We start from the raw sequence: 14,666 nt of genomic DNA on the forward strand, positions 1-14,666 counted from the left end.
CAGGAGGATAAGAATGAATAAATACAGGGAGGCACCAAGCATCTAATCCAACCGTAAAATATGATCATTACCAGGGACTGGCAAATTCCTCAGGCCTTTTCAAGCATGATATGCTCGAGATCTAGCATCATTCCAACTCAAATTCTGTGACAAGCAACGACTCCAATCACTCCAATGACAGTCAACGCAAATTAACAATAGTAAGTTCTTCGTGAAGGTGTTGCCTTCTTAACAAACCACTAATCGAGTGCCCTTGCAATGGTAATAAAACAAACTTTATCGCCAGGCAATTAACTGCCCTTCATATCAGCTACTGACAAGGAAAATTATTCTCCCAACGATTAGCAACATTTCATCATAGTCATTCAAATGCCCAGAGTAACCCCACTTGGAGCATACACCAATTAGCAGAATTGATGTCTGTTTGAAAGGAAGCTATAATGTTTAACTTACAAACTTGGAACCACAAGATCAGCTTCTTTTCAATGGATGAGCTTTCATGTTACAATTTCAGCTTTCAACGCAGTTCTTCCATAACCGTAGCAAAACAGCTGCCAACTTCTTGACATTTGTATTAAAGATCTACCACTGTACAGTATTTATTAAGAGAAAATTTAAAGTAATCTATGTATACAAAGATGCATAGTCTCGAATGGGCATAATCTGTATGGCTCTGCCCCTTTGATCGAAGATAATAATGCAACCTCGTACATAAGAGTGGGCATAATCTGTATGGCTCTGCCCCTTTGATCGAAGATAATAATGCATGATTTAGATCGTGGAATGCAACCACAAAATCACCATCCCCTGCATCCGTTCATGGGTTCTGGCCTGGAGTCCATTCAAATCTTGTATTCTTCTGTTTTTGGCCAATGTGTCGTCTCACTGCTTTCTGATTCACCTCAAAAATGAACCTCATGTCTCTGATCTGCAAGCACCATCAAATGCAATAGATTAGATTGTTACCGACCTAACATTTCATATTAATGAACGAGTGAGTGCCTCTGGATGCCCGTCACCAATTAAAACATCAAAGAGCAAAAAACCGATAAAGAAACATGCATCAAAAATTCAGATGCATGTGTCAAGACTACTCCATATGACAACTACCTATGGGATATGTTTATTGATACATCCAGCAAAAAACAAAAGCATCAGTCTCCTTAAGTATTAAATAAAAATGAATTATTTGACACAGCTTGAGGGGATAGTGTTGTGTATGTAAGATTTGTGCCTTAGAGATGAATGTATTTCCTTGTATCAAACCGCCTTGTCTTTTTATCTCTTCATTTCCAAGTTAAAGGAAAACCAGGGGGCTTTGCATGAGCTTACACTGCATAACAACTGCTCTTTGGATAAATTATTGCCTGTGCCTGGTTACCTCCTTATATAAAGAAGAGCAAAAGTTGCCTGATTTCAAAGATAAATGACAGAAAAATGGAAGTGTGTGAAACAAATTCAGCACTACGGTCATAGAAATTGTCGAGTTTTGATGGATCTTAATCTAGTTGATATTTGTAAAGGCAGCTTCATATAGATGGGACAAGGCTTTTTGGCATTTGGCTTTGTTGTATGTATATATGCATGCGCACAATGGTAAAAATTATTGTAAGGAAGTAATTAAAAGAATAGCATCCATGGTTATATCCAATATCATCATTTTCATGAATCAAAAAAAATGTAATAATAAGCAAGTTTCAAAAGAAATGTAATCATTCAAATGTTGCAAACAGTAACCATCCCATACCTCGATCAAAGAACCTGAACTTAGATTTATACGCTTTTTAGCCGCTACTTCCTTGCTGTTGACAAAGATTGAACACTTTCCAGTATTCTTCAAGAGAAATAATCCATCATCATCCATCTTTATAATTGCCTGTGTAAGGAGAGATCAAAAAACAGTTCTGCAAAAGTGAGGTGCATATAAAATGCCGAGGTAACTAATTATACATTTTAGTAAATTGAAGTTAAAATGAGACCACAAATCAATCTTCCACAATATTCATGCAACTTGAAGCATCTTCTAACTAAACTTTTTCTTAATAAATTGTTATCAGTTAACAGTGGAGAAACAATAGTCACCTGACGCCGAGATATTTTATTAGCACGTCCTTCTCTTCCTAAGTCAATGTCAACTTTTACATCTTCTGTCGCTCTTCCAAGTGATACCTTCATGTTTAGAAAAGATTAAATTATCAAAGGAGGCAAGCAATGACAAAATATGTGAATAAACTAATTACGTGGATTACAAATGAACTTTATACAACTTATATAACAAATTTATACTGGAAAAGATAATGTGGCATAGCATTGACAGCAATCCCATAAATCTGCTGACAAAGAAAACCCATAGCATTTTAGATAATATTATAGTCTTGTAAAACAAAAAGGAGCATTACGAAATGAAATTCTCAACTACCACTCGATATGTAAGTTTTCACTTAGAAATTCTCACCCAAGATAAGCAATCCATGGGCACCACCTAAAACACATTGTCACATAATGTTTGGATTTTGATTTTGGGATTGGATCTGCTACTTGCATAAATATAAAAACAAATAACTATGATGCCATCAAGTTGGGATCACTTCATGAATCCTACTTTATTTTCGGTTCCCATACAAGAGTAAATACTGCAAGATAAAGAGTCTCCAAATCATTTTCAGTATGTCCACTGAAGTTTTTGGGTCTACTCTTGCAAGCTAAAACCAGTATCTAAACATGCTTCTTGGTGGCACTATCTCTGGTATAGTTCCATATGCCCAAAGCATCTCTTAACAGTAAGCCCTCACTTTGCCATCCACTACCAATGCCAGCAAAACCTTTGTTTAAAGAGCCAATTTCTACCTAAGCATCCTAGTTCTGCCAAATTTTTTATATCAACACCCTCATAACTGCTAAGTTATGCTGATAAGCCCACCTCTTTAACCAACAATCTGATCCATTCAATATATTTAGTCCTATTACTGTTTTGTAAATATATTCCTTGAAGACTCAGCAGCATACTATTATTGCATGGAACATATTTCACCTTTAATCTTATTGAAGACAAAACCTCTTAAATATTCTCCAAAAGGACCAACTGACAAAATGGGACCTGAATCAAGGCAAGGATGTGATCCATCCTGCAAGACGGTACAACTGAAAACAAGATGCAGTAAATAGAAGCTCAAATCCTCAAGATCAAAAGTTCAACCACTCATAGAGACAGTCTGAATACCTGACTACCATATTGATATCATTTCTCATATATGGGTCAAAAATTTAACTTGAAGGCTCTTTATTATCCAAGGCGAGGAGGCAGAGGGGCGTGTAGAAATTGCAAAGGACCGATCTTGCAAGCCAAAGTTTTTGGGATATTATAATAACCTTTGAGATCAACTACAGTACCGTAGATATTTTCAAATTGCAGGATCAACGACATCTTGATTCCTATTACTTCTTGTTTTCTATTCCTCCTCTTCTCAAATGAATGGAAAGGTTCATGTCACATATCCTACATATTGGAAATATTATCCCTATAGAGTGGCTGACCATCCAGACAGCCCCTAACTGAAGCCATTTAGGTAATTAGAAGAATTACACACTTAATTATACTTGTAAAATCAGAATGCAGTAAAAGCAGAATCCATAACAATTAAAATGCCTGGTTGAGTAAATACCTCCGGACTTTTTATGAAATACTTCAAACGGCGGCCATAAAAAACTGCAAAAGCTCCATGAGATAAAATAGCTCTATTCATAAAAGAGCGAGCACCTTGCTCCAACCTCATGATGGCCTTCTTGCTACCCGCAGACTGATACCTCGACACTGGTCATGAAAACAGAAGGGGAATAGGGTCAGCAAAGCAATGCCACTATGATATTGTAAGCAGTCCCACCTGAGCACATGCATATAAGAAACACAACACAAAATCATATGGTTACATATACCACAGGAAAATGCAAAGAATAATGCCTAAATCTGTTAAACATGGTCCTTTAGAAAAAAGTAAAAATTCCCAAATTATTCCATTTTTGTGATTTTAATTGTCGAATACAATTAGCTGTCATCGTACTAGCATTCTAAAGCCTTTTATTTCTTTTAAAGTCATTTTAGGTTTTTAACTAATGTAAAAATTTCCATATGCTTAAACCATTTCATTTATTTTTAAGATTGTATGCAAATTAATACTGCGGTCCACCATACATCCACCCCTTTTCTATACTAATGTCAAAAAGAGACGGTTTAAAATTTTAGGAATATTTCTAGCAATATTCCATTATATTTTGTTCCCAAAATACCCTAGATTCCAACTCATCTCTCTAGTGAATCCAATCAGATCAAATTAAGGAAATCCTGCTAGCAAATATATTTCTTTTTCAAAAGCACCAAACTTTAAATGGTTCGTACTCAAAATCTGTCTCAAATATCCCAACCAATTGGGAAGCCAATTTATTTCCTTCCTCTAAAAGAAGAGACTTAAATGGTTTCCATTTAGAATTCATCTATTATGTACATCTTCCACATAGATGCTACAAAATCGTATACTATCAGATTTTTTTCCCCTCTTAACAGACTTTCTTAACAATTTTAACACCTCCATTCTATAATAAATCCGATCTCTAGATTTTTTGTTCTAATCATTTTGATCCAACTCTCCCTTCCTTATATTCTTAATTGTTGTGTCATCATATTTACAGTTTGTAAATAGGTATGTCATATTCACGCCTTTCTTCATGAGTACTCCATTTTGATTCTCTCTCACTCTAAAGAAAAAAGAAAAGTAAATGAAAAGTAAGATTGCATTTAAGAATTCAAGTTAGTCAAAAATCAATAAATTGTCACATGATGAGTGTTTACATAGCTTAGGCACCCATGCAGTGCCTTGGGGTGCCACACGCTAAAGCTAGCCCTAAGTCCCTCACCCAAACAATATATACAAACCAACAGCAATCTAGCCATATGACCTAGCGTGCATTTTTGTGCTTCCCGTTCAACACCTCTATCAAACCGAACTCTTTCAACAACCTGGAGTGTATACAAGCAACTCATCTTGTCAAGTTGACCACAATGCTTGTGCGCACCTTCATGCCACTGAAATACTTTTCTTATGTGTGTTCCACAACCAGGCACCGCTGTGTTGTCTCAAGGCTTTGCCCCTCGATAAATACTGCATACCCAAACGCCTCTCTGCCCAATAAAGCACCCCGTGCAACAATTTATCCAATAACTCTAATCCACAAGCCTACTTTGTGACCCTTCAAATAACCATAGACCAAACACGCATGGCACAACCCCACAATGCCAAAGTATTGCATAAGGCTTCTAGACAAGCCAAATACCTGTGCCGTGAAGCTATATTGCCAAACTGACACATCCCGCAGCTTATGAAGCCACAGATGACCATGCACATCTAAGTCCTTGCATGCCTCTGTTCATGGCCATATTGCCCAACATTTCCATAGAATATTTGCACATCACCACGAGACATATCATCCTAGTCATCCCAATAAATGTTCATTGATCGACAACAATTCTTTACAATCTCTATCCAACTTCTTGGTACGACACATTGACCTCCAACCCCTTGGCCCAGTTCCAAGGCACTATATCCCAACATCAGTACTTTATCAGCCACACTTTGCACCATGGCTGACCAGCTATGGATCCCCGAATGGCACTGTACTACCTCACAATTTATGCAAGTCTTGCCTATCAGGGTGGGCCAAACCCTTGCCTAACTATGTCCTACCGCTTGTACAAGATCCAACATGCATAGGGTAGACTGAACAAACCCTCCAGGTAAAACGTCGAAGAAAATCCCTCCATGCAATATGTTAGGTCATCCAACTAATATCACCCCGGATATCCCTACACGAGAATGCTCAGATAGGGGCCCCACCTCCTATAGGCTTGGGGCAATTGAGCTCCATTTGTTGATGGTTCAAACTGCTCCTCAAAATTCAAGATATCCTCAAGTTTCTAATGTACATTCTGGCAGTTTGTTGCCCAGCCTTAAAACATACTCTGAGAGGCCCCCGCAACCATGCCACAATCATGTTATGACAAAGGCTTACCTCACCTCCCTACTACCTTAGCTAGGCATCCAGCCCTCTGCACCCAGGGGTTCAAAGATAAATGAAGCTTACACCCCAGCTCAATCGCATCTCTCGCCCTGCAACATGCAAGGCTCATGTCGGCACACCTTGCAGAATGCCAGCACGTTAGGGTAAATGGCATCACAATCATCCATTGAATGTTTTCAGCTTTCTACGTTAATATTTTTTTATTTTTACATTCGAATTTATTTTTTGGTGCACCTTTATTCCATTTGATATTTTGCTTTTTTCTTTTTCAGTTTATTCTATATTTTTAAAACTTTTCCTTCTCTCTCATTTTTGCAACTCATTTGTCAACTACTCACAAGCTATGGATCCCTCCAAAAGGTTTTCATTTATCCACTTAAATCTCTCATTACTTGATTCCCCTTCCTTACATAATAACATCATCCAACTTAACCCATGTATCTCTTTTCTTGCATATATGTGTAATCGATCTTCTATAGTTTCCTTGCATACCTTGCTCATTCAAACTGGTCTAAGCACTCCCTTTACACGCTAACATGGCAATGCAACTAAAAGTGATGGATGTGCACTTTTCCAATCAATGGTTGTGAGTGTTTACAGCTACACAAGAAAAATCATGTGTGGACCTCTGAGTATTATTTTTCAATCTCTCTTCCCTCTCTCCCTTGCCATATTTGCATTACATTTATGAAAACATACAGGCATATTTGCTTCCACAACATGTTGCTCGTACATACATGCATCACATGCAATCAAAAAAAAGAAAAACCAGAGGGTTAATGTTTGAAAATGCCAATGTTTTAGTTGCCATGAGCAAGTATTACCTTCCCTGGTGAAAAGGCTGGAATCCTGATCATAAGGACCTAAGTCCATGCCAAGTATCTACAAAAATGTGTGAGTAAATAGAACGATCATATCAGCATTGCAGGTCCGGAATATAAATCATCAGAAATGGAACCTGAAAGAACACATAAAAGCATTATTTTACTTAACCAAAGAAAAGGCCAGATATTTTTTACCATAGCCTCAATGTCAGAAAAGCTGGGTACTTCATTTTCACTGTCAGAAATTTGCTCTTCTTGATCTGAAGTAGACATATTTGCCACTGGATCTAAAAGACCCAACTCTGCAGAAACCAAATCTGCATGGGATGGCACAAAATTCCATTGTGTTGCTTGTATATCTGCTTCCTCTTTGCAACCATCAACTATGCTTAAGGCATAGAGTTTAGAATGATCAGACACCTGAACTGGCTTCTCTATAAAAGAATCAATAGACGTGTTGGATTTGCCAGGTTTCCCTGAATCTTGAGTTGTACTTTCTTCCTTCAAGGCAGCAACTGGGGCTGAGGGTAAGGCAACATTTGCTGATGTGCATAAATTCGGGTCATCAACAGCAATGCCTGCAAATCTGGAGACTCCAGCTATGGAATTACTTTTAAAGGACTCAGCTTCTACCGTGCAACCATCAGTTGAGAGCATCGTGCCCACTTTTAGTGATGTGGATGACTTTGCCTTCATGGAGGATAGAAGAGGATGTGCAATTCCCAATTGTTCCTCCTTTACCATGGTTAGGTCTTTAAAAGTATGTTTCCCATCATTGGATAACATCTTGATAGAGGAGGAAATCGGACCACTTTGTTCCTTAGAAGTGTGTTCCCATGTAGACATAGGAACTTGTGGAAGCACTTGAGTGGGTAAAAAGACATCATCATTGCATGGGATTTCAGGATCCTCTGTGTTCAATGTACAGATTACAAACCCTTCGAGAGGGTCAATAATATGATGTTTTTTCAAAGAAGAAGATGGCAGATTAACTTCTGAAACACAAAAACCATGATCATTATCATGGACAGAACATATCTGATCACAATTATCATTGGTCCCACCAGGACATGTCCCTTCAGGAATCATGATGCATGAGTCCAAAACCTCAGTAGCTTTGGGATCACTTGAGTTGGGGGCATCATCTTGATGTGTGTCGCTAGGAGAATTCAACAACATGGAGCCTAGACCATTTAGGCAGGAGTTATTTTCAATATCTTCCTCATCCACATCAATGAAAAGGAGCCCCTCGTCATCAGCAAAATCTATGTTAGAAAAATCCATGAAGTCACTTTCTGAGATTACTGCTGCGTCATCTAAGCCAGCATCAGACATCCCATGATTCGACTTGGGTTCTGAGGTGATAGCATCACATCCTGGCATATCCATGTTCTTACTATCATTAACAGTGAGAATCTCATGTTCTTTTTCTTCAAAGTGCATACCCACTGCTATAGTTGGTGCAGACATGTTCTGAACCGTTCCCCAAACAGGCAGGCCGGGTGCTGGAGATGAACATCCAAGTTGATGGAGCGAGTCCCCACATTCTGGAACTTGCGAACTTATGTTATCTTTTCCTGCAAAACCATCTTCATTACCATCATACTGGTCAAGATTAGTTTCTGTAACTTCGTTGTCATATGGGTTGCTCGTTGATAATGGTTGCAGTAGCTTAATGTCCTGTACATCTTGACAGGCTTTTAAAGAATTAAGATCCTCTCTAAGGATCTGCAGATGATCTTTTTGTATGTTGTCATGTCCAAGTGACTGATTTGCATTATTTTCTCCTGCTCTGTCAATTGACGCAGAGGAAATATTCTGTGTGTATCCATACAAGCAGTCCCTATCTACTATCTGATCTGGAAGTTCATCTTCAACTGAGTTCACATGCTCTGTACGAAATGCATGGCAAGCAATATTACCACAGGCAGCAGCAGAATCAACCCTCAGCATATCAGAGAAATCATGTTGTCCATTATGATAGTCAGTTTCTTGATGTCCGTAACAATTTAAGAAAGGCTCCCCTAGGGAAGTATCATCAGCTGGATGCTGACCATGAGGTTCTAACTGGTCTCCACAGCCATAACTATTGCCAGTACTGATGTGTGGGCCTTGTGGCATAAGAAAGCCCAGATTAGCAGAACTACAAGGTTCATTACAAACTCTCTTTCGCATGGCATAGTAATGACTTCGTATGCTGTCCCCTTTTCGTTTCCCACATAAAGAATCTTTTCCTTTGGAAGTGCAAGTTCGATTAGCTTTGGGAGGATTGGATATGGAAAGTTCAATCTCAAATTCAATAATACGAGCAGATGCCTCGGCTGAGATATCTGGATCATAGAGAAGTGAATACCAACGGTCCTGTAGTTCTTGAAGAGTAAATTGACGAGAAAAGGGCACTGCACCTTTAGCCAATGACTCCAAGGAAGCACCAGCCTGTGATATACAAGGCATCAAAAAATGCTTTTGTAAATTCAAGACTTAATGAAACATTAACAGTGGCAATTAAACCTTAAGCAAGCATCTAGGATAAATAAGATGAAAACACGGCAAAAATTTTCTGATATGGACCCAAATCACCCAATATTATACTAATTCAAAATAGTGCATTTCAAACACTCCCTGTGGCCAGATTTTCATGATATCTGCTCATATGTTCCTCATAAGTTACAAACTCCTCATCGCATGCGTATCCATCCTAAATCATAAAACAAGGTTACACCATGTAGGTAGGGTTGGTCCTAGATGCCAAAAGAAACATTAGCCAAAGGGCTCAAATTTAGTAGAATATAATCGGTAGTATGTTAGAAGTGATGATGCCGTTAAAACTTTAAGATATCATCCGAATATAAGTAACATCAGATCCTTAAAGCATTCTTGCCAAAAGCACTTTGACATATGTTTCATTAGAACTATATAAAGGAATCCACATATTTTATAAATAAGGGGATATGTAGTGAAAATGTACATATTGGGCAAACACCCAGGAAATGTTCATCGGTAGATGCAGTGGTTGGCCCTGAAGTTACATTGTCTACGAACCCTTAGAAATATCATCAGGAACTCCAAGTTAAACAATTATCATCCACTGCCAATTTTCTTTATAGATTAAGCTGCCTTCCGTATTAGCACTTTCATCGGGTTGTTCATGAAATACAACCACCTGATCATAGGTGACCACCAGAAAAGCTGGTGAATTCACACCACAAATTTGTTTTTCTAATAAACCCACAACATTTGTTAGTGAAATAACAAATAATTATTTATATAAAAAAGTGTTCACCGTCCTTCCCCCCTTCAATCAATGCATTACCAATAAGTATACCATTTCTGTCTGCAAGTTAAATAAATGGATTTTTGGGGATTAGAACCTTGAGTTTCTAGTCTCTATGGAACTCTTCTAAACAAGCCATCAAACTGAGTGCATCCTATGCAACAAACATATAAGAATTGCTTCTAGTGAACGACTATGGCTTGCATCTAGCCTCATGAACCAATCAAGGCCTTTCATTCTCATTGTACACAACTCTCTGGCTCATGGCTGTTGCTGTTCTTATGTTCGTTTATCTGACCAATTGCACTCTTTCCTCAAATCCTCCTAAAAATACTTGATAGACTCATCCATTCTATATTCATCCTATCCTCATGGGGCCTCCTTATTATCCACCAATTTGATCAATACATAATAGCTAGTCTTATATTCTATTTTTACAAAAATGAGAAGCTTGAATAATACTAACATTTGCATCAAAAGGCAGATTGCCACTTCAGTGACCCCAATGTAAAAGCATAGATTACATGCAATTGTTATAAAGGTTTACGGCTGTCTGCAGCATTAATATGCCAAGCATGTACCTATACCTTAGAAAGAAAAGAGAGAGAGAGAGAGAGAGAGAGAGAGAGAGAGAGTATTTCAACAAAATCATAAGTACCACACTAATATCATGTTATAGCTAAATCTCACTTTAGTCTAGCTGAAGTAGATTGGATTCAAAGAGATAAAGTTGCCGACCAATTAAAACAACTTTATTAGAATAGTGAATGATTTCATGTTTTCCACAAAAGGGAATGGTGCAGGCAATTTGAACTTTAAACTATATGGTATTGACATGCAACCAAACAGGTGCTCTGAAACTAACCTTGGTAGTAGAAATTTTCTATCTAGGGAATGAACTTGCTTTGGAAACTCCTCAAAAACTCAAATTCCACCAGCTTCCTAAGCACTTCCTATTTTAAGGTTTTAAATTGTCTTCCTCCCTAGACCCGCTCCTGCACCCATTCCTGATTCTGGCAACTAAAGAACTAACAATGACATGCTGACCCAAAAATTATGCTGCTTGATAAATATTAATTATCCATTAGATGCAGTCACAAATATCTGGAGAAATGCACCCTACTGGAAGTCAAAAGATGCACTTCTCAAATGAGATGCAGGGAGAGATATTGGTTGGACATGGAAAAAGCTAGGTGTCAAGAAACAGTTATGGTGGGAGTCAAGGTGGGCGTCTATTTTTCATTTTCCCCTTTGTCATTTTGAACTAGCACTCCAACACCAACTGAGGTTCATTGCAAATTTGCAGTACCAAAAGGGGTTGGCTCTTTCAAGGAAACGAACCTTCTGCGATAAGAAAAACTTGGTCGGATGGTTGCAGCAACTATCTGAGCTCGTAAAAAAATTATGGTGACACACAAGGTCCATGTTACCTGGTTAGATTTTATAGCCAAAACATTCATAAAGCCAATTTACAGAAAATAGTCCATTATTTATGTTAATGTGATACCAATATTTTCCCTAATAGGAACTTATCACTGAGAGCTTCCAATCAGTATCACGGCGTTCTGCTGATTGCTACCCTTTCAAGGGTGACAAAGGCACACAATTATACATTTGCACAACTTTAAAGTAGCAAACGAGTAAAATCAAGACAGTACTGGTTACAGTCATCTCATATACAAGGTTAAACTAAATTAAATACGAGGCGTTCCCTGCGATTGCTATCAAGTATTAACTTTTAAATTTAATAGAGGCGTCACGAGGTTGTGCTCCATTGAAAGCTCTAATTCCTCTTAATTTCGAGAAACTTTGGTAGAATTATACTGAGGAGAACAGAAATAAGATGAAATAAAGCTAAACGGCATCTCAATATCCAATTTCCTCCTAAAAAAACCCTCAAATCTCGAAACAGAAATACATTGTAAGAAGTCATCGCAAAAACTTTCGGATGAGCAAACTATCAAAAGTTTTAGACGACCTCAAGATAGATAAAAGTATAGATAAAGAAAACAAGTCGAGTATTAAAATTTGTTGGTTAATTGCAATGGTCGAATACATTGAATCAGGATAAAATGAAAGGAACAAAGAGAACGCGAGATCTGGCTACCTCCATGGCGTTTTTGAGCAGGAGATCGTCCTCTCGGATCCACTTGGTTAGGGTTGTGAGAGCTCCCATCTTCGGGGTTGGGGTTGGGGTTGGGGTTCCCCGGGCGGCAGGGGGGGAGAGGGGCGCAGGGCTGGAGATTGGTCAAGGCGACGGTGGGGCGTGCGGGGCGAGACAATGGTTTAGGGTTTAAGGTTTGGCGAGGAGAGGGAAAGCCGGGTGGGGCTGCGAATTGATCGGGCCGCTTCGTGATCCAACCCGGACCAGGACTTCGGTCTGAACCGCTCCGGCCGCAACCGCCCTTGGAGAGTCCTGGGTCGAGTGGGAGACCCGACTGCCTGGCCCGTCGTACCAAAAGCGAAAAGTGTTGTTCCTGGTACGAACAGGGTCGTACCGTGAACAAAAAAGAATTCTGAAATGACCACCGTCAAGACGGTCAGAACTACAACTATTATTTCCAAAATGATTAACCTCCAAAACGAAATTTTATATAACCATGAAACGCTGTACGGCATCTACACTTACATAAAGATCGATCACTAATCAAAATAAAATTCCTAACTCTTAAAAATATGTATAATTAATAACTATTGATCTAACTCTAATAGAAAACGCAAGCAAATTAAATCTAGATCGGATAGAAAATAGCTCAAAAAACCACAATAATTTATGGCAGCATCCAAATGACTGCATGATGCAAAATGAATTTTTACATATTTTTCATGCCCATAGGAAGTGCTTATATTGCCCTGAAGCACACACTGAAGCGATACGGTAGCAGGTCTTAAGATGATAGTGGAGGTAAGGCGAGCTCATCTCCTGTATCCGTCGCGTGTGTGTGTGTGTGTGTGTGTGTTGATGGAGAGGACGGTGCTGTGTGTGCGTGGTGGAATGCTCGGAAGGAGACGAGTGAATGCTTTATTGATGGATCTTATAAGGTGGGGTGTGAAGCTACTCCCATAGAGGTGATTCCACCGGCACCGTGAACACGAGCAATAAGAGAGATGCTACCATGGGTAACCAAGGACCCTCCGTAGAGGTTGTTCCTAGGCGTATATGACTAAGAAGGTGATTAGTAGGCGGAACGACTTGGTAAACGACACTTTAACGAGGTGATTGAACTCCCTCTTCGTAAAATTCTGGGAGCTTGCACAAAATGAAGGCTATCTTTGATTGGGAGGACTCTAAACCGCTGACTTGGATCTTATAAGGTGGGGTGTGAAGCTACTCCCATAGAGGTGATTCCACCGGCACCGCGAACACGAGCAATAAGAGAGATGCTACCATGGGTAACCAAAGGCCGTAGAGGTTGTTCCTGGGCGTATATGACTAAGAAGGTGATTAGGAGGTGGAACGACTTGGTAAGCGACACTTTAACAAGGTGATTGAACTCCCTGTGTAAAATTCTGGGAGCTTGCACAAAATGAAGGCTATCCCTGATTGGGAAGACTCTGGACTGCTGACTTGGTCAAGAGTTTCTCGGAAAGAGCCTTGCAAAGAGATGGAAGCTCACCTCTCTGCCGTATATTGTTTTTTTTTATTTTTTTGAATATGTTTATACTAGAATTGTATAAATCATCCGTTTTAGTAAAAAAAAATTATATATATTTTTCTTATTGCAGCCAACCGTTACATTTTTTGATTTCAACTAGAAAAAGACTATTCAGAAGTCATCACACAAGGGGAATTATGAGAGTAGAGTCTCGGCTGCTTGTGCTTGAGCCCTGGAATGCAAACTACAAGGCTCCTAAAAACCCCATCAAGCATGCCGTTGTTTTAATTTTGTGGTGCAAAGCATGCCTTGGTTTGGATGCGCATGGAAGAGCTTCCGATGGATGAAATCAAACAGAGGAGCTTTGCCAAGGTATGCATTTTGGTGGCTCTAGACAAACCCGTGACCGCTAGTGTTTTCCACTTTTTGGCCCTTCCATTTGATCCAGTGAATGTTTTTATTATTAGTCAAACTTCTTATTTATGCATTATATCGAACACAAACTATTATGACTTCTTTAACCAGAGCAATTTTTATTATGCTGTTTACCTGATTCTACCACCCTGAATACCGAGTCATGATTCACGAGTCTCGGAATAACTAGCACACAACTAAACAACAACAAAATAGTTCCAATTTTATTATAGGCAGACCTGGCCGGCCAATGAAAACCCCTTCCCAAGTACCAATCCTGCTGTACTATTATTTTAGTTAATCAAAATTACTCGAACCTCCGGAATCCGGGCCACATTGGTTACATTTCTTTAATCTTAAAAGAAAATGGTACATATTTAATGAGCATGTTTGTGGCGCTGAGTTGAAAACAGCCTGAAAAGATATTACTTACATCTGTTTATGACGCCAAGTTGAAAGTAGCCTATAAAAGATATTACTTATGCCACG

The 14,666-nt window shown here is 38.9% G+C and overlaps 1 protein-coding gene across 1 annotated transcript; it reads right to left on the minus strand.

Annotated features, from left to right (window-relative positions):
• Positions 1-404: 404 nt before the first annotated feature.
• Positions 405-12,456, minus strand: LOC103712048. Its single transcript, XM_008798424.3, has 7 exons — positions 12,275-12,456; positions 7,089-9,329; positions 6,894-6,951; positions 3,663-3,811; positions 2,083-2,169; positions 1,748-1,876; positions 405-928 (listed from the first exon to the last, which is right to left on the minus strand). Exons 1-7 carry the CDS (start codon positions 12,341-12,343, stop codon positions 818-820), a joined length of 2,844 nt encoding a protein of 947 aa, XP_008796646.2. The 5' UTR covers positions 12,344-12,456; the 3' UTR covers positions 405-817.
• Between the last annotated feature and the right edge of the window lie 2,210 nt (positions 12,457-14,666).

The sequence above is a fragment of the Phoenix dactylifera genome, unplaced genomic scaffold (genome assembly GCF_009389715.1).
Source record: "Phoenix dactylifera cultivar Barhee BC4 unplaced genomic scaffold, palm_55x_up_171113_PBpolish2nd_filt_p 000204F, whole genome shotgun sequence".
NCBI classification, from domain to species: domain Eukaryota; kingdom Viridiplantae; phylum Streptophyta; class Magnoliopsida; order Arecales; family Arecaceae; genus Phoenix; species Phoenix dactylifera.